This window comes from Erigeron canadensis, chromosome 4, assembly GCF_010389155.1.
Source record: "Erigeron canadensis isolate Cc75 chromosome 4, C_canadensis_v1, whole genome shotgun sequence".
NCBI lineage: Eukaryota > Viridiplantae > Streptophyta > Magnoliopsida > Asterales > Asteraceae > Erigeron > Erigeron canadensis.
This window is the reverse complement of record NC_057764.1, coordinates 32,837,535-32,856,911: the sequence shown is the minus strand read 5'-3', so window position 1 is coordinate 32,856,911 and position 19,377 is coordinate 32,837,535. Positions and strand designations below refer to the sequence as shown.

At 33.6% G+C, this 19,377-nt stretch overlaps 3 protein-coding genes across 5 annotated transcripts; 1 reads left to right on the top strand and 2 right to left on the bottom strand.

The window, feature by feature from the left end:
- The first annotated feature begins 222 nt into the window (after window positions 1–222).
- LOC122596675 (protein FAR1-RELATED SEQUENCE 11-like) lies at window positions 223–5,868 on the top strand. The gene is given in 6 exon segments (XM_043769294.1): window positions 223–357; window positions 1,761–2,795; window positions 3,544–3,987; window positions 4,537–4,901; window positions 5,383–5,590; window positions 5,592–5,868. Coding segments are annotated over 5 exon segments (2,046 nt in total). The 5' UTR covers window positions 223–357; window positions 1,761–1,811; the 3' UTR covers window positions 5,637–5,868.
- A 545-nt stretch (window positions 5,869–6,413) lies between these two features.
- Window positions 6,414–7,758, bottom strand: LOC122597893 (dehydrodolichyl diphosphate synthase CPT3-like). Its single transcript, XM_043770476.1, has 2 exons — window positions 7,683–7,758; window positions 6,414–7,346 (listed from the first exon to the last, which is right to left on the bottom strand). The coding sequence occupies exon 2, from the start codon at window positions 7,299–7,301 to the stop codon at window positions 6,489–6,491; it is 813 nt and encodes a 270-aa protein (XP_043626411.1). The 5' UTR covers window positions 7,302–7,346; window positions 7,683–7,758; the 3' UTR covers window positions 6,414–6,488.
- Window positions 7,759–9,825: 2,067 nt separating this feature from the next.
- On the bottom strand, window positions 9,826–11,256 carry LOC122595950 (probable protein phosphatase 2C 59). 3 transcript variants are annotated; one of them, XM_043768437.1, is made up of 2 exons: window positions 11,167–11,256; window positions 9,826–10,896 (listed from the first exon to the last, which is right to left on the bottom strand). In XM_043768437.1, exon 2 carries the CDS (start codon window positions 10,846–10,848, stop codon window positions 9,985–9,987), a length of 864 nt encoding a protein of 287 aa, XP_043624372.1. In that variant the 5' UTR covers window positions 10,849–10,896; window positions 11,167–11,256; the 3' UTR covers window positions 9,826–9,984. The 3 variants fall into 3 exon arrangements, with proteins under 3 accessions (XP_043624372.1, XP_043624370.1, XP_043624371.1); XM_043768435.1 differs by having other exon boundaries at window positions 9,826–10,893; XM_043768436.1 differs by lacking the exon at window positions 11,167–11,256 and adding an exon at window positions 11,027–11,061 and having other exon boundaries at window positions 9,826–10,893.
- Between the last annotated feature and the right edge of the window lie 8,121 nt (window positions 11,257–19,377).

The following is a 19,377-nucleotide window of genomic DNA, read 5'->3' as shown; positions in this document are numbered from 1 at the left end:
TTTCACCTAACTAAAAATGCATAAATAGATATCGAATTAATGTATATGTTTATCTTTTATGAATCTTGGTCAGTTAAGTTCTTTATATATCCATTTCACTTTAATAATTGTTATTACCATGTCCAAAAAGTCGTTTTCCCAAAACAAAAAGTTAATCAACCCGACCCATTTACCCATTAATACTACTGTGAAAATTGGATTAAGGGGAGTGTTTGGAAACACAACGGCGTTGGATAAGCAGTAGGGCGCACGTTATATAAAGCGTAAATTAGGGTTCACCCTTTTACACTCTATCATCTTCTTCCCTCCTCAATCACTCTCATGTATACAAATTGATCAACAATATTTACAATTTCTGTAAGTATTCCCCTTAAATTCCCTTCATTTCTGTATTTTACTACAATGTCTTTTATTTTATAACTTTTCATTATATTGTATTTTTGATACTCGTACTTCATTATACAAATATTATTACAAGATTAATCAATAGTTATATACTCAGGTAAAAATTGGAACTTTAAGGGTCAGAATGTCTTCAGTTTATAAGGGTCAAAATGTTTATAGACATTGTTGAAAAATAGAATATATGGTGAGTTAAAAACTGGAGCTTTAAGGGTCAAAATGATTCTAACCCTCATTGAAAAATGTTTGTAAAGATTAAAACTTTAAGTTATGTTGGAACACTAGTTTATATGTTTAAGTTCAAATATTGAAATTGTTAGTTGTAGCTTTTTAAAAGTTTTGTCACTTTGTGTGTGTGTGTGTGTGTGTGTTTTATTTATTTATAGTTGGGTTTACCGAAAAGGGCATGTTTTTCATTTGAATGCCATGGAATTGTGTGTAGTATTTGGTATCTGTTAAAATTAGCTTAGCTTGAAAGGAAAATGCTGATTGAAAATTTATCCGTTAATGTTTGTTAATATGAAGATTGGAAGTTTTGAGTAGTAGAATAGTGGATGATAATCGTTTAGTTATGGTAGTCGAGAGTTAGATGACGGACATTTAAAAAAGAAAAATGCTTATTCCTCATGGATTTTGTGATTATGACATGTGCCTCAATGGAAAGTTTAGATGAGGTAATAGAAATAAGTGTGGACACATGTCTTTATTTTTGTGTCTGTGAGGATTAAGTATGCGTAAAATCTTTGAGGATACAACATTTCTCTTTAAGGAAAGCTTACAATTTTATGTTGTATTACAAATTGAATAGTTATGATTTGTTTTTCGTGGACTGAAAAGAAAGAAGAGTTAAGTTTTGTCTTTTTTTCCTTTGAAGGTGAGTGTAAATATCGAAGGTGTGTGAAATGAATGGGAAAATATAAGAATTTATGAAGAAATGTATATTATCCCAGAAAGACGTGCATTATATTTGATGTATTTGGTCAAAATCAACAAACTTTAATCCCTACTAAGTACTAAGCTACTTGATATGGTTTCTTATGCAATCTAATACTAGATCCTACAAAATTATAAATGTATAGTTTATGGCCCTTTGGTCTGTATATTTCCAAGGCTTAGTTTCATGGTTTCAAGGTGAAAATAGATATAATTCATCGTTGTTATTGTTAGAAGACTCCCCTTCTCTGTCATAATATGATTTTTCAGCTATCCGACTAATATTAATTAAAACAAATATGCTCAAGGGTAGAGTCAGTTAGATCATCTATTTGTATATGTTCACAGTTCACTTGTATGGTTTCTTATTCTTGAAAGAACGTATTCTTTTCCTCACCGTTTCATCGTATTTTTATTTTGTTTAGGACTAAATGGAAAATAGTTGATGTTGATCAAGAAACTGTACAGAGTTATCAATGATGATGTCCGAGGATGCTGAACATCTATTGGTCAGTTATGATGACCACTCAGATCAACGTTCCATATCATTGGATGAAACAAGTAGTACAGAAGAATCACCAGATGAAACTAAAATATGCATAGAAACTACAGATGATACTATTCCATATATCGGCCAAAGATTCTCTACTCATGACTATGCATATGACTTCTACAGTGAATTTGCCAAACGGTGCGGTTTCTCAATTCGTCGACATCGTACAGAAGGTAAAGATGGTGTCGGGAAAGGTCTTACCCGGCGCTATTTTGTCTGCCACAGGGCAGGCAATACGCCTGTCAAAACTTTAAATGAAAATAAACCACAAAGAAACCGCAAGTCTTCAAGATGTGGGTGTCAAGCATATATGCGTATAAGTAAGGTAACTGAATTAGGAACACCCGAGTGGCGAGTAACTGGTTTCTCAAATCATCATAATCATGAACTTTTAGAACCCAACCAAGTTCGCTTTCTTCCTGCTTATCGAACCATATCAGATACAGACAAAAACCGAATCCTTATGTTTGCCAAAACAGGAATCTCAGTGCAACAAATGATGAGGCTTTTGGAACTTGAGAAATGTGTGGAGCCTGGATTTCTTCCATTTACTGAGAAAGATGTAAGAAATTTGATACAATCGTTTAGGAAAGTGGATTTAGAGGATGAGAGCATTGATTTACTCAGAATGTGTAGAAATATAAAAGATAAGGATCATAATTTTCAGTTCGAATATAAGCTTGATTCAAATAGCCGGCTGGAAAACATCGCATGGTCATATGCATCATCTGTCCAATCATATGAAATATTTGGTGATGCAGTGGTGTTTGACACAACACATCGATTGAATGCTTTTGATATGCCGCTTGGGATATGGGTTGGAATGAATAATTATGGCATGCCTTGCTTTTTTGGTTGTGCACTTCTGCGTGAGGAGAATGTGAAATCATATTCATGGGCTTTGAAGGTAATCAAATTAATATTAAATATCTCGTTTATCTCTTGGCGGTGTATTATCTGTAGTTAGAAATGAGGTTTTTCACCTTTTACTTTTGGATGAGTTGGCCGGGCTATGTTTTGTTGATCAAATGGGGAGTTACTTTTAATGCATAAAACTTCATAAATACTTTTACTAAATGTAATAGATTTTTTTGAAATAATATGTAGATCTCTAGATCATGTTTTACACCCTGCTTATAAGAAATTTCATAAATTTTGGACAAAATGCTTTTGCGTCAGCCCTACCTTTTTTGATCTGTTACCACGACTCCTTGTCCTTTCTTCCCCCTCTGTGTAGTTGGTATATGATCTCTCAGACATAGTGGCAAAATGGTAGGGTAATAGGTCAAAAAGGGCTTGCGGTTGGTTCAAACATTTTAGTTTTCAGTACGGCTCCAAAGTTCAGGATAGGTTGACAGCTAAATACTTTGTTTCCATTATTTTGAAACAATTTATTTATCTCCTGTGATTACGGGAACAGTAGTGTAGGATGAATGTCTGACCCTTTGACCTGTTTCGTATTTAGCTAGGGTGTTTGTTGTGTCATTTGACCCCCTTATAGATAAACGATACCCTACTTTGACCCATTTACCTATGAATGGGTCAAAATTGTTACCTCTACCTGCCAAACACAGCAATAATATTTGTATGCAGATTCTATTTATATAACTGTTTGCCTACAAGTTTTTTTTATGATCTGTTTTATTATATGAAAGGCATTCCTGGGATTTATGAACGGAAAGGTTCCACAAACTATATTGACGGACCAAACTGCGTGTGTAAGAGAAGCTATAGCAATGGAAATGCCTTCTGCTAAACATAGTTACTGCATCTGGCTAATCTTTGCAAAGTTCCCATCTTGGTTTAATGCTGTTTTGGGGGAACGATATAATGAGTGGAAAAGTGAATTTTATCGCCTTTATAATATGGAGTCAATTGAAGATTTTGAAATGGGTTGGAGGGACATGGTAAATACCTTTGGGCTTCACACTAACCGCCATATAAATACATTGTTTGCCTCAAGAACTCTCTGGGCTTTACCATATCTAAGAAGCCATTTTTTTGCTGGAATGACAACTACTGTTCATTCAAAAGCCATCAATGCTTTCATCCAACGATTCTTAAGCGCCCAAACTCGACTGGCACACTTCATTGAACAAGTATGTCAGCTTTTCTTATCAGTTAGGTTTTGTTTAATTTTTGTTATTGATATCATAAACTTTGATGGTACCATGAAAGAAATGTGGCGAAGAGTTCCATCTTTCAAGTTTATCAAGGGTGTTTGGATTTGCATATAAAGTGATTGTGCATCTTTATGTCGAGAAATTAGATTGGAGGGTGTGGGTAACACTGCCCTTTGCAATCATATGCGGCAAAGTCAGCGGACAGCGGGTATGGTTCAGAAAGGGTAAAAATAGTTAGGCTGGGTCAAAAATGCTTTTTATTCAAATGTTCTCTTCAAAAAATTGTTGATGTGTAATATAGATTATGAACACTTCATTACTTCTCTGTCTAAAAATATTCAAGAGGCTTTGGGTGACCTTTTCAGCTAAATTTTAAATTTTGATTTGTGCCCAATTAGAAATCAAAAAGAAGAAAAAAAAAAGAGGAACAAATACCCATTCTTAAGTAAACAGGTTTAAAAACCTATAATCATATCTTCCCAACCTATTATATTTGTATGCTACTGAAATATAATGCAAGATCAGGTGGCTGTTGCTGTGGACTTTAAAGATCAGGCTGGTGAACAGCAAACAATGCAACAAAACCTCCAAAACATATGCTTGAAAACAGGTGCACCCATGGAATCCCATGCTGCCTCAGTCCTAACACCTTTTGCATTCTCAAAGCTTCAAGAACAACTTGTATTGGCTGCTCATTATGCATCATTTCAACTAGAAGATGGGTTCCTCGTTAGACACTATACTAAACTCGAAGGAGGTCGAAAGGTTTATTGGGTCCCACGTGAAGGCCTTATCAGCTGTAGCTGTCATCACTTTGAGTTCTCGGGAATCCTTTGTAGGCATGCTCTTCGAGTCTTGTCTGCAGATAATTGCTTTCAGATTCCAGAAAGGTAATGTTAGACTGGCATTATTTAGGGTAAATAAAACAGGAAATGTTTTTTTCCATATTCAGTAAATGCAATGATACTGTTTCCATATAAGCTGGCCATGGCATTGGCATTTTTACTATTACATCCAGTTTCAAGATTACCTGATGACCTAATTGGCACACAAAGCCATTCTTTAATAACCTAATCCGGCAATAGAAAGAAAAGAAAGTATGCTTGATCCATTTGTCCTGTTTCTATTTCAGTTGTGTGTTTTTACCCTACCTGTTTGACCCGTTACAGATAAAACATAACCAATATCAACACAATTATAAGTAAATGGGTCTAATTAATTATATCTTTAAGAGTTGTGTTAAGCATCATTGAATAGAAGCCTATACCAGGTCATCTGGGAGATATGACTCTCTTAGGAAACATGCAGACTATGTATTTCATTCATATTCATATTTTCACTTACAATATAACATTATTCAAATCTTAACAGGTATATGCCTCTTCGATGGCGGCGTATCAACACTTCAGCAAAGCTCCTTCAGAACACTTTGAGTGATCATGCGGAAAGGGTTCACATTTTACAGGGTATGGTGTCGAATCTTGTGACAGAATCATCCAAGTCAAAAGATCGGCTTGATATTGCCATGGAGCATGTTTCTGTTTTATTATCAAGGATTAGAGAGCACCCAGTTCCTTCTTCAAGGTATGCAAGAAATGATTGTTTTACATAGATTTATAGGATAAGCAGCCACATTTTAGGTCCCGTGTAGAAATAGTAAAAAGAATCAAGGAGGTTATGTTCCAAAGTTTTTGTTTATTGGATTAGCGTTTATTGTAAGAGCTTTTGAGAGACAGGTGTTCTAATGGAAGTGCTGTTGTGGCTTGCTCACCATGTTGCATGCTAGTGGTTTAGTGCAATATTGTGATCATGTTTGTTCAACATTCCTGTGTTTATAGAGAAAGATTTTTGTAGTAATTATCGGTTTGAAAATCAGAAGTCTATTCCAAGAAGGCATGGCAAAAACAATGATATTACAAATTAACCAAATGTGTAAAACTACTCTCAACATCGTAGTAGTGTATTCCTATCATTATTTTCATAATCTACATCATTTGTTATTGTAAATAGAGAATCTTGTATTCATAAAAGTAAAAAGTAATAAAGTGTTGTATCAGGCTTACAAAAATTACTACATAGATGATGGATCCTCAAAAATAATGATTTTCATTCGGGTAATGATCAATCCTCCTAAGTTATTAACTTACAAATCCTCCTAATTAATAGGATTGTGACATGTGAAAAATCAGGGGTTGAGATTTAGAAAGAGAATTATTGGATTACATGTGTTTACAAGTAGATATACTAGGAGGATTTATCATTTTCATTTTCATTATATATCAAATACAATTTCGCAATTCATCCATAAACCAATGTGCCATTTGATCATTTTTACACATTAAATTTTGACTTCAGATTTTAGAAAAAGTGAAAGAAAGATCAGATTTTACAAACTTCACAGAGGAGCTTAATGTCACGTCTGCATTCATTATCTAAAATCAGATCCTAAAGTTTAGCACTTTCCTTTCAACTATACTTCATCTCTGCTTCTGTTTATCTAAATAGTAGAAATGCTTTTGAAATTCAAAAACAGCATAAACAAGGTGAATGAAACCAATCTCTGGCCACAAAACAGACGGTGAATACAAGAGACAGTTGTTGCTCTGCCACAATAGAAAATTGCTCAAACGGGTTTCACCTGATGTCCGGATTATGATATCAGGTTCAGGTGCAACTCCCATGTACATATGCTTCTCGATATCTAACACATCAATCGTATCCTTCTCATGATGCTTCGACTCATTCAATACTTTGATTCTATCTTCACAAGATTCTTGAACGGCGTGCAAAATCTCATCAGTGGAAGTATATGCAACACAGATCGATAGCACTGATCTTGAGTTCTTGGCAGTTACATCCATGGCCTTCTCAGCTGCCAACCTCAAAGATTTGCTTAAAAGTTCAAGGTTTCCTATGAAACGAACTTTAACCCCATAATGCCCAACTATAATCTCCTCTTTCGTCAAATGTTCAATCTTTTCTTCCATTAACTCCATCAAAGAATTTACTTCTTGAGGATTCCGTTTAAAATTGTCTATACTGAAAGCGTAAACAGTGACATGATTCACCCCAAGCTCATAGCAGTACCTAAGCATTGACATTAAGGTTGAAAACCCGGCTCTGTATCCAGCTCCATCCATTAAATTGTTTTTCTTTGAGTATCTTCGATTACCATCCATTATGAAAGCAATGTGATTAGGTATTACAGATACAGAAAGGATGTTAAAAATACATTTTCTTATAAAACCACCAAAAAGGTCGGAAACTTGAGTTATATGTTTAACATCCATACTGAAAAGTTCCAAGAAGCCGAAAATCCCATTAGGAAATTAGACCTGTATATGATAAACTGGTTTAGCTAAACTCATGTCCAATGGAAACACTAATAAACAATTTACTTGAAAAATTCAAATCCAGCAAAAACCATAATAAGCAATCACATTCTCAACTATACAGATAAGCTAAAAATTAACCAAAATAATGTATTTCATTTATATATATATACAAATAAGCTCCCATAGTCCCATTTGCTGGTAAATAATAATAAAAGTATCAATTAATCCCACAAAAAATCAATTAATCAAGTTAGTTATAATAATTAACCAGTATTCAAAATAGATAAATAAATAAATAATAAAAATTCCAAATTGTTTAAGGAGAATAAAACAAACCTGGTTTAAGGAGATAAAAGGTATTTATGAAGGGAAAGATGACAAGAAAGATAGACATTGAAGAAGGAAGAGCTCTTGTGTTTTTTAAGGATTAAGACCTCTTGTTATTTTAGAGCTTATAAAAAGTCTGGAGATTTTAGAGGTTCTAACCTCTTAATGAAAAGGAAGAAAAAAAAGAGGCAAAGATTAATGAAGTCGAAGAGAAGATGCCTAAAGAATGAACTCGAAGATCTAAATCAAAATCGAGATCTTTGATAACTTATTTATATGATGATGACTTTTTGCATCTTTTTATTGATTTTATTATACAATAAACTTTTAATGTGATGGAGATTAGAAAAATAGAAAGCATTATTTGTGATTTCTAATCGTTGTTCTTGGGTTGCTTACACTAGCCTAATTCGACACAATAATAAACCATTTGTTGTTTAACATTGGAAATTCAAAATATAAATTTTAAGAATTAAAAAAAAACACATTTACCATATATCAATCAATGAATGAATAATGTATGTTAGTGTATCTGATTTAGGGGCGTTCGGGTCCGGTTTGGTCCGGTGTTGAATAAATCTCAAATTAAACCGGTATTTTCGGTTTCCACATATATTAAACCAAACCAGACCAAGTATGTTGTTTAACCAGACCAAACCAAACCATGTAAACCGGTCCGCTTTGTCCGGTTCGACGGTTTCAAGATCTTTTTTTTTATCTCCAAATAAATTATGCACTTTTTTGTATTAATAACTTTTTTCATTTTTTTTTATCACTCATATAGAAGTCAAGAACTCTGTAATCTTAATATTAATAAAAACATTGAGAAAGTTACAGATACCTTGTATTTTATACTTACAAAATATGAAATATTAAAGGTAATGGGGGATTCAAGGATTAATATTTTGATCTCTGAGTGGAAACATAATGAAGAAATGAAACTTAAAAGATAAAAGGTTACAATAAAAATAAGAAATTTAGAAAGTAAAAGTAACTTTATATAGATAAATTAGTGTATATATATACGTATATATTTTTGGTCTGGTCCGGTTTATAACGGTTAACTGTTTGTTCAAACCGTAACCGGACCAAGGAATCCGGTTTTTCAAATTTTAAACCGTCAGACCAGACTTTAACAACTCAATCAGACCAAACCAATTCAAATAACCCGATTTGGTCCGGTTTTCACGGTTTAACGGTTTGATGAACACCCTTAATCAGATTCATGTTCGGAAGTCTTTAAATCATTTCACCACTAAATGACTATATGACTCATGCATCCGGAAAAGTCGTCTTGAGTTTTCTCAAAATTGACGGAGACTACGGAGTCGCTTTTCTCATGGTATACTATTCGTTACTTGTAGATATACAACTAGAAATACAAGGGTCATAGACTTATCAATCAGTTTGGAAAAAACAAAAAACAAACACAAAACTTTATTCATGATTGTTCATTCAGAAAGTATTCTTTTTCATGCTTGTTTACAAGGCAATGATATTAGTGCCATAACTTTTTATTCATGCAACGCATTCATGCATTATCAACTTGTACAGTATGCTGTAATGCTAGTACTGTGTGGTTGAATAATAAAAAACCATGGTACTAATATCATTTCTCTTGTTTATATGAGCCATATAAACGAATACAAACAAACATATTGCATAAAAATTTCAACTTAACTTTATAGTTACAAATAAAAAAAGAAAAAGAAAGAAAAAACTATGAAGCGTAAAAGTTAACTTTTTTTTTTTTTTTACCATTCTTATTTATTTTAAATAGTTATATCGATTACAGTTACATTTACATATACACACGTATGTATAAAATCGTTTATTTAAATAAACAATGAATTTCTTTGTTCCTCTACACATTCATTTAACTAGATAAACAAAGAACAAATTTATTCAAGTGATAATCCAGTGTCTTAGATTTGTAACAAAAAGCGTCGTACCAAAGCTGAATTGATCGATGGAGATCAAAATGGTTTCGCTAACAAATACAAAGAAATGGTCTAAAATCGCGCCTTTCAAATTGCGAAGTTGTTGTAAAAGAGACAAAAGGAAGTCATTTATTTTGGTTAGACTGTTCGCTGTGGGTCCAAATATCTTTCTATGAGTTCCCAATTTAATACTCCACTAGACAATCACAGACTTGCACATGAATGAATTATTGCTTGATCTTCTTTAAGTTTGCATATTATAATTTATAACATACTTTCACAAAACAAAACAATTTAGAAAATTATCATACACATACTTTCGAATTACATTACCTAATTAAACAATACCTGGAATTATTTGGTTCAATTCATTACTTTAACTCCTTAACGAAACGAACGACGACTACTGTGATGTTATCCGCGCTCCCTCTCTGAGAAGCTTCCCGCATCAACAACTTAGCCGCGTCTTCTGGTCCTTGGATCGGTTTCACCATAGCAACAGCTTCTTCATTCGTGACAACGTCCCAAAGCCCATCACTCGCTAGTATAAGAAACTCTAAAGACGCGTCAATCTTTTCTTCTTGAATTTCCGGATCAGCCACCACAAACTGTTTCAACAATTTATCCCCAAAAGCACGTGACACGGCTAAAACACCCCCAACTCTCCAAGTCCCAGCCCACATCACAAACCCGCCCGCGTCTTCAATACGTCGTCTTTCGTCACTTTGGTCCGGTTTATGGTCTCTTGATACAGCAAAAGCCTTCCCATTTCTACAAATCACTGCTCTAGAATCACCAACATTTGCAACTAACAAACGGTTATCAACAATTATAGCAGTAGAAGCTGTTGACCCTGCATCTCTAGTTTGACTACTTTCTAATTTTAGCAACTCTGTATCTGTATGACTGTATGATTCAGCTATAGCTGATTTTGTATCGGATATAAACTTGGGATGCTTAACAAGATTATTAAAAAGATTACGTTTAACGTATTCCGCAACACGGGCACCTCCATGCCCATCAAACACTCCAAATAAACCCACTATTTTTCCATTTACACAATCTACTTTTGTCTCATAAAAATCTTCCATTGAGGATCTTTTTCCAAGGGAGCTAGCATAGCCATAGCTAAGTCTTGAATCATGACTTTGACCACCTCCTGTGACCGTTGAAACACCGAAATTCGGCTCGTTTGAGTTGGCCATGGATGATATTATCGAATCTAGATAACCCATGTATCGATCGTTATTTCGTAATATGTTCGGGTCAATATTAATTTCCTGCTATAAGCAAAATTTATAAAGCAATAAGAAATGTTGTGAATCATATACTAAAATTTAGATCTATAGTTTGTAACAATATGAGACGATATATATAGGTAGAAAAACATCATTAATATTAACAAATTAGTACCTTAATTATATATGTATCAAAGATCAGGAAAGCAAATAAATCAATGAAAATAAATGATATCAAATTTATGACTTTATGGATATATATACAAAAAAGATGATATATAATATAGAGTTATAGAAAGACTTGTGATTCCTTACTCGTTTTCAGATACAAGTGGGTGAATGTGAATATGATTCTGATACTCGAAAACAGAACGAAATTGCAATGGCAAAATTGATGAAATTTCTATGTCAATAAGTTCACTACACGACATCCGGTCGATAAATATATATATATATATATATATATATATATATAACTACCACACTATTTTTTTTTTGTTGCAGCCCTTGTACTTTACCACTTGTTTCATTCAAAAGCCTTGTTAATATATGGATGATAATTCATAATTTCATACGAGTACTATTTTTCTTTGTTAGAGTAGCACCTCCAAAGTTATTGACTTGTTTAAAAGTTTTTCATAAGTCATTGCTCAATAGTTAATCTCAAAAAAATATTTTAAAACTTTTTAATTATGAAACAAAGAAGAGAGAGTATAAAATTCTTTCAAAGATTTAAATTCTTCAACCTATTTTAAAAAAGCTTTTCACTCCAATAGTAACAAACTTGTCCAAAAGCTTGATGAAATAATAAAAAACTTTACAAAAATCTTTGTAAAAAGTTTTATTAAAGATGCTCTTTATATATTAATAAACATGTTTTATAGTATTGTATAAATAAATAATACAATAACTTAAAACACATTTGATCGGCTCAAGAATTATATAGCGGAACATGATCAAACTTAAAATTACATGATTGGTATGGAAACATGGCATAACTAATGCTTAGATTTAATATGGGTGGATCCAAAGTCATGAGAACTATTGAAGTCTAATAATAATTCATATAGATATGAAATGAATATGTAATAAAATGCATCATTACAAGAAACGGTGAAGAATACAGTAAGGGACAAGGGTGTAGTCGGCTTATTTTATCGGCAAAAACCATCGGCAAGCATCGATTAATCGGCTACACTATAGCATCTCCATCGGCTTGTATCGGCAAGTTTAATCGGCTAGTATTGGCTATATATATCGGCATGTTTTGGCCGATACTTGTGAACGTTAGGAGCGTGTACTTTGTGACCTTTTTTTTTTGTTCTTGTGCCACTTGCCGGAAACCTAAAATTTTTTTTGGGGGTTTTCGATTTTGAGGCTTGATCTACGTTTTTCTTGGCTTCTATTGCCGGAATACGTGCCGATAAAACTTGTTGATGCTCCTAACGTGATATATCACCCTTTCCAGTGAGATCCGAAACCCCTTTTTGGGGTTTCTAGTTGTTGTCGGCCAAAAACGTTCACTTTCATTCCGGCCAAAACTTGTTTTGGCTTGTGCAAGGGTGTAGTTCGCTATAGACTACTTGGTTGGTTCGGTTTTCCGGCGACCCCTTTTTTGGGGTTTCTGGTTTAATCGATGCACTATTGCTTGTTAGTTGATTCGGTTTTCCGGCGAAGCCCTTTGTTGGGTTTTCAGGTGAACTGCTGCTGCTGCATGTGGCTTGGTGGTTTTTCGGCAAGCCCTTTCTTGGGTTTTTCGTTTACTGTTGCTGCTGCTACTCCTTTTACGGCGGTTAGTTTTCCGGCGACCCTTTTCTTGGGTTTTCCGGTTACTGTTGCTGTATATTTATATGTATATTTATCTTTTTAAATTGCCGTTAATTGCTTGTTTGTGATTAGCTTGGTAGTCTTAGCGGTAGCGTTGCCGGATTTTTCCTTGGCGGCGTTGCTGGATTTTGTTTCATTAAAGCAATAGGTAGCCGGAAAAAAGTAGTTTTTAGCCGATGATGATATCGTTGAACAGTTTTTTAGGTTGACGGTTAAATGGGCGATGATGTGTAACATTCGCGAATTTTGACCTATTTAACTATGTTTGACTTTTGTTGACTATATGATTAATTGTAATATTCGTGGTGTTAGACCCATTGACTTTCATTAATTATGTAAGTAACATTTGCCTTTTCTTTTTGGATTCACCATTCATGTGCGTAACTCGTGCTACTAACTCTGTGAGTAATAGTCTAAATGTGGCGAAAGTGAGAAATAGACAAAATAAGACTAATTCGTGGAGTAATAGTCTAAAAGTGGCGAAAGTGAGAAATAGACAGAATAAGACTAATTCGTGGAGTAATAGTCTAAAAGTGGCGAAAGTGAGAAATAGACAGAATAAGACTAATTCGTGGGGTAATAGTCTAAATGTTGGAACCTAAAAACTGCCTTCCACACCCCCTTTATCTTAGATTTAATTCCCTCCCACCATCCATTTCTTATCTTCCTTTCTCCCTCTACTTCTCTCCCAAAAACATACACTCTTGTATCTCTTTCTCTCTCTCTAGAAAATCATCATCACATATTGTTATTAAAGCTAGATTAGTGAAAGAATTAACATCATTATCATCCTTGCTACATCATATCAAAATTTTGAAAGTCAAAGTGCAAAAACTTCCCCCATCTATCTCAAATTCGGGTATAATTCTTTGAAGATAATTTTGGTAAGTAAAACTTATCTCAAATCCACCATTTTATGTTTATAATCATGTTTCTAGTCATATCCAAGTGTTCTTGAGTGAAATTGTAGGTCAAAAGTAAAATGGGTCGAAATTAGGGTTTCAAAGTGGGTAAACTAGGTCAAATCCAAATCTAACCTAAAAATGGATGTTTTAAATCGATTTTTGCAGTACATGTACCTAATTTCGTTCATATATACTTCCAAAATGAGTTCCAAGCCTTCAAAAGTCGATTTGGCTGATTTAGGGTTATTGCAAAAGTCAAAGTGGGTCAAAAACGGGTTTTGATGATTTTGTTAGTCATGGGTTAAATTCTTGAAGTGGGTTATGTTCATTGATGTTATTTCGCGTCTAATAAAGCATAAAATTCAGTTTTGAAGCATTACAAAACGATTTCAAGTGTCTAATTAGGGTTTGGATGTTCTTGGTCAACTTTGACTTTTTAGTCAAACAATTCTTACCCATGTTGTTTGCCGCTTCCTTCCTCTATGTCTTTAACTTGTTTAATCCATGTCATAGTCATTTCCTAACATCCCACAAATCTCATATCCATCCAACAAGCATCATTTTGATTCTCATGATCGAACGAATCCCAAAAAATGAAATTATGAACGTGTATTGATATACATATATGTATAACTATAGGTTGTGATCGTGTGACGAATATTGTACGCTTGTGATCATTGTTAAATACTCTTAGCTGATCAAGGTGAGTTCGTATCTCCCTACTCTAATGAGATTCAGGCTGAAAAGTGTACATTGTGTGTTTATGTGTTAAATTAGATGATTGTTGATTGAATGGCGATTGATGGATGAATTGAATTGTTATGTGTATGTTGGTATTGAGAAATGTTATATTAGGATATATGTACATTCATGGAAGTCGACTTCGCTTTCAAAGGGTTTGAGATGTGGAGGGTTAGCCGCTGGTACACTCTGTATACAAAAATCAAGGACTCCTTGAAAGCAAGCCCTCTTAAGTGAATATGCGTATAGTTAGGTTAAATGGATTGGATTGATGGTCGTCGGACTTGCAATTGTAATGCTCTCACTTTTGATATGACTTGGTTGATGATGAGACATATGAGTACATCCGAGTGTATAGACGTGTGCACTTGTGTTGTATTGATGAGACGTTCATGACTCCGTGTATATAGACGTATATACGTCGACGACTTTGAGATGCCACATTGGTCATGGTGATGACATGTGAGTATCGTTGCATAGATGGCATATTGGCCGTACATATCATGCTCATTTTGGCTTTGGCGTGCATATCATTCGCATCATGACATTGGCATTGCATTGTTTATTCTTATATGCGTATTATATTGTGATGCATTTGTTTGGATGACATGTAAGACTACTAGTATGCGATGATTGATCTTGCTCATGTGAAATATGTTTATCGTCGGCGGTTCCTCTTGGACCACCACTACGAACTCACCAACCTCGTGTTGACTTGTTAGTGCACTTTTCAGGTAATCAAGTGGTTCAAAGACGTGATGCATGATTGTTGATATCGTTTGACTCGGGCATGGACTACATGGATCAAGGATTCATTCGCCCTCTTTTGTTTAATGCTTAGGATCGTTAGTAATCTCTAGAATTCTCTTTTGTAAACTTTGATGGTCATTTGCTCCTTGTGCATTGTTTGAATATTTGACTTGTTGTGGATTCACCGAATTCATTAATCTCATTTAGTTGCCTACGATAATCCCTCATTGTGCTATATGATTTTCGTAATATTTCGAGCCCTAGCTCGAGGTGTTACATGATGATACAAATGTTAGTAAAAATGGGACTCGGACGATCCGAGGCGTATCTTGGCGGGTAAACCCTTCAAGTTAGCAGTCACGGCGTCTCCGACTTCCGAAATTCCCGACCCCCAAATTCTGAGCCCAAGTTTCATTTTATAAAAAAAAGGCCACTTTTTTTGTTTTCCGGCAAGTTTGATTCGAATTTCGGTTACCTTTGCTATGTAATCAAATTGGTTAAATTGACAAGTTTTTATCACTACACTATCACTTTTGGCAAACTTTGGCTTGTTTTTGGCAACGACTCATGGCGCCTTCTGATTCGTCGATAATTTGTCAATCTTTTGGCACTACACCTTTACCCCAAGATTTTTCTTTTTCGGTATATCGTCCCCTTTTTTTTGAGAATTTTTATATTAAAGAATGTTTGTGACCTTTTATGATCATGAAAGAAGAACAATCCTATGTGTACACGCGTTGCATGACATTTGGGGTCATTGATTTATAGTAGTTTTTAATTGATAGTTAATTGTTGTTTTGCAAAGTTGGTGAGTCCATTTGAACTTTGTGCTCTATGAATGAAGAAAAAAAGCAAAAGTTTGAAGATAAGGTGTACACGTGTCTTTTATCAAACGCGTTATAGCTCCATTGCACAAACCTAATGCATTGCCCAACATAAAAACAGTGGCATGCTGGTAGACTAGTGCTAACTGTTACCGAAGGAGCTATTTGATGGTTAAAAGATGGATATGAAAACCCCATGATATTTATAAAATTTTATTTGTATTTTATGTATTTATTTAATTTTAAAAGTTTTGACAACTCTAAACTGATATAATTTATTTTTTTAATTTAAATTTAGGCTAGTTAATATCATGAAAACTGTTCGACGATCTTAAAATAAAAATTCTGACTCTACTACTGATACTAGTAACTGTCATTAAAAATGACAACAGTATTGTAAGTTATTAATGTCTAAGTGATATAAAAAAATAATTTAGTTACATTAAAAGTTAAAAATTAATGTTGTAAATTAATTCATTAAAATTTAATGAAACATATATGTTAGTTGTCACTTGTTAGGTGTATTAATTTGAATAATTTAAACTAGTAAACTTTGGCCCCGCGTTGCAGGGCTTCAATTATTCCATTGAAAATTATAGTATAATTGCGTTAAACTCTCAACCGTCTAATTGATATGATTATATCATTGATAAGTTTGTTTCAAATATATATTAATTTAAGGGCAAAACCATATTAATTTACTTCTGCACATTACAGGATTTCAATTATCGTGATCAGGCTTTGTTATTGGTGATGTGTCCCTATATATGTTAGTTAAAATTTTATCATATAAAATACGTATTTGCTTAAAGACAAAACCACAAACAATTCTAAAAATGTATATTAACGAATACATATATTTTTGATGTACAATAAACCAAAAATTAAAAGTGAAAAAAAATAATTTAAATGAAAGTTTTTAATATATTAGTTAATAACATCATAAAAAGGTGTGAAAAAACTAAATAGTGATACACAATGGTTCAATATATAACGATAAAAAAGTTGCAATATATTGGTTGGAAACCCAAAAAAAAAAAAGTGTGAAAAAACCAATAAGTAAAGTTTTTGAAACCTAAAAAAATGCGATTTGGCAAAATCCGATTAATAGTATGAGATGTGTGGTGGAGAATAATAACTCCCCACGTAGGCGGTTACTATTCATCTCACTACTGTTCATGAATCAATCCTTATTACTATAAGGATATAATACATAATTTAATGATTTGAGATTTCGAAAGCTAAATATTTCATATGGAAATATAGATATAGATATTATATATTCGTAAATAGATTTGTATAAATAGAGGGATCTTGCGGTGGTGTTATTATTAATGTGGAATTAATTAATACTGTATAACATAAGTGGTGTATGTATTTGAAGTGTTCATGGATGCATGTCGTAAATAATTTCATTGAGAAAGTTGCTTAAGAGGATAAGGGATAGATAGTTTTTTTTTTCTTCTTTATTTTTTTTTTAATTTTTTTTTTCTTTCTAGTGAAAACCTATTTTAAAAAAAAATTAAAAATTTTAGAAAAAAAAATCTTTACACATATATAAGTTGTATTTTTTAAAAATTTTTTGAGTTTTCTTGGAATGGATTTATGTTAAAAAAAAATATAAAATTTTTTTAAAAAAATCAAAAAACAAGGGGAAAAAAATATAAAATAATCCTTCTCTTTCTCCTCTCCTTAAGCTACCTTCTCTCTGGATCTCTACCCTATATATGGATAATGATATACATTAATTGGTATATTCTCTCTCGATCTCTACCCTATACTTTCTCTCCTTAAAATGAAAAAAATTTATTCGTTAATTTAAATATATTCTATGTGATATACATATATGGATAATGATAAATTAACCTAATTGGTATGCCTAAAAATCAACCTAATCATAGGATGATGACATGTAAAAACATGGAGGCAAGACTAGGAAAGAAATTAGTGGATTTCACATATAGAAAGGAAAAGTTTCATGTCAATTCGTTGGATGAGCAGTCGGGTTAGGAGAAGTACAATTATCTCTATCGTGGGATTACCCAGAAGAGGGATCGAGGTTGATTCGACTTGGAATGGTGCGGTGATGAAGTGGAGACAACCTACAAGATCAATATAGATTAGAAGCTTCGTATTTGACAGGTGATAGATGTCACTTTACTTTCTGCACTTGAAGATAGTCTCACCATTGACTGAACTAATTAGAAAGAATGCGAAGTGAACTAGGAGAAAAGAATGAGAAGTTGATCGAGGTAATAAAAGAACAGAAGAAGAATCGTTTCATTCACGGTTCAAAGTCCATCGGAGTTGTTTGTACTTTAAAATTTTCGTGTTTTACCTATATACCGTCAAGTTTACGATTTGTTTTTGATCTTGTGAGTCTTAAAGTATTTTCTTTCCGTGACAATTGCCGAGTAAAATGATTAACTCTTTCGAAAGATTATGTCTACGAAGTTTGGTGTCGTCCGAAGAGATTGTTGCAATGAGAACCTAAGCAAACGAAGAGTCAGATTACACGAAATATTTTCTAAAGAATTTTGCGGATTCACTAGATGTCATGATAGAACTTAGAATCATTTCTTTATCGAAACCAAAGCGAAATTGCTCCATGAAACCTGAATACTTCTTTAGCCAGGTACAGCAAAGGTGTGTCAAGATTTAAAGAAAGGATGTTAGTGACTCGAAATGAAGTAGAAGGTTATGTAGTATGTTAAGAGTTGCCACACTTTTGCATAAGCAAAATCCTAGCACCAAAAGTCTTATGGGAAATGTCAATCTTTGGAAACCTTCAAGTTAAATGGGAGTACATCATGATGGACATGGTTACGAAATCTCTCAAGACGTTTGGAGACCAATCTGATTTTATCTGGTTGTTGCTTAACATTTAATGAACGGCGCGTAAACCCTACCAATTTGAATACTCACAAGTCAGGAATGGTAGTCAACATTTGTGTCGAGAAAGTTGTAGCGAGGCATGGAGTTTCCGTCTTCAATGTTTCTGGCAGAAATGCATGTTTTGCTTCATGCATTTGAAGTAAATGTCAAGAAGAAATAGACAAGTTGATCTTTTGATTTATGGAGAGAAGTGGAGTAACTAGAGCTGTATGACATGAGTATGGACAAGATATCGACTGAGAGAGTCAAAGCGATAAGATAACAACTTAAAGAGGGTCGTGATCAGCAAGAATCTTAGGTAGATAAAAGAGTGAGACTTATTAAGATCAATTTTGGTTTTTATATAATATGGAGAGGCGTTTTACATTTCTGCATGCGAAGAAGCCAGATCTTGCTTAAATGGTTCATTCATAATACATGCTCGAGACGACAAGATTACTAATTGTTTGGAATCATCCGAGAAGCTTCCAAGAAATTTATTCTATCTCTCACAATTTTCGTTTTATGAAATTTTATGCCGCCAAGGTTTTACGTGTGCTTTTAAGAGGTGTTCTAATTACTGTCGTTGTTGGATGCGGCTTGGA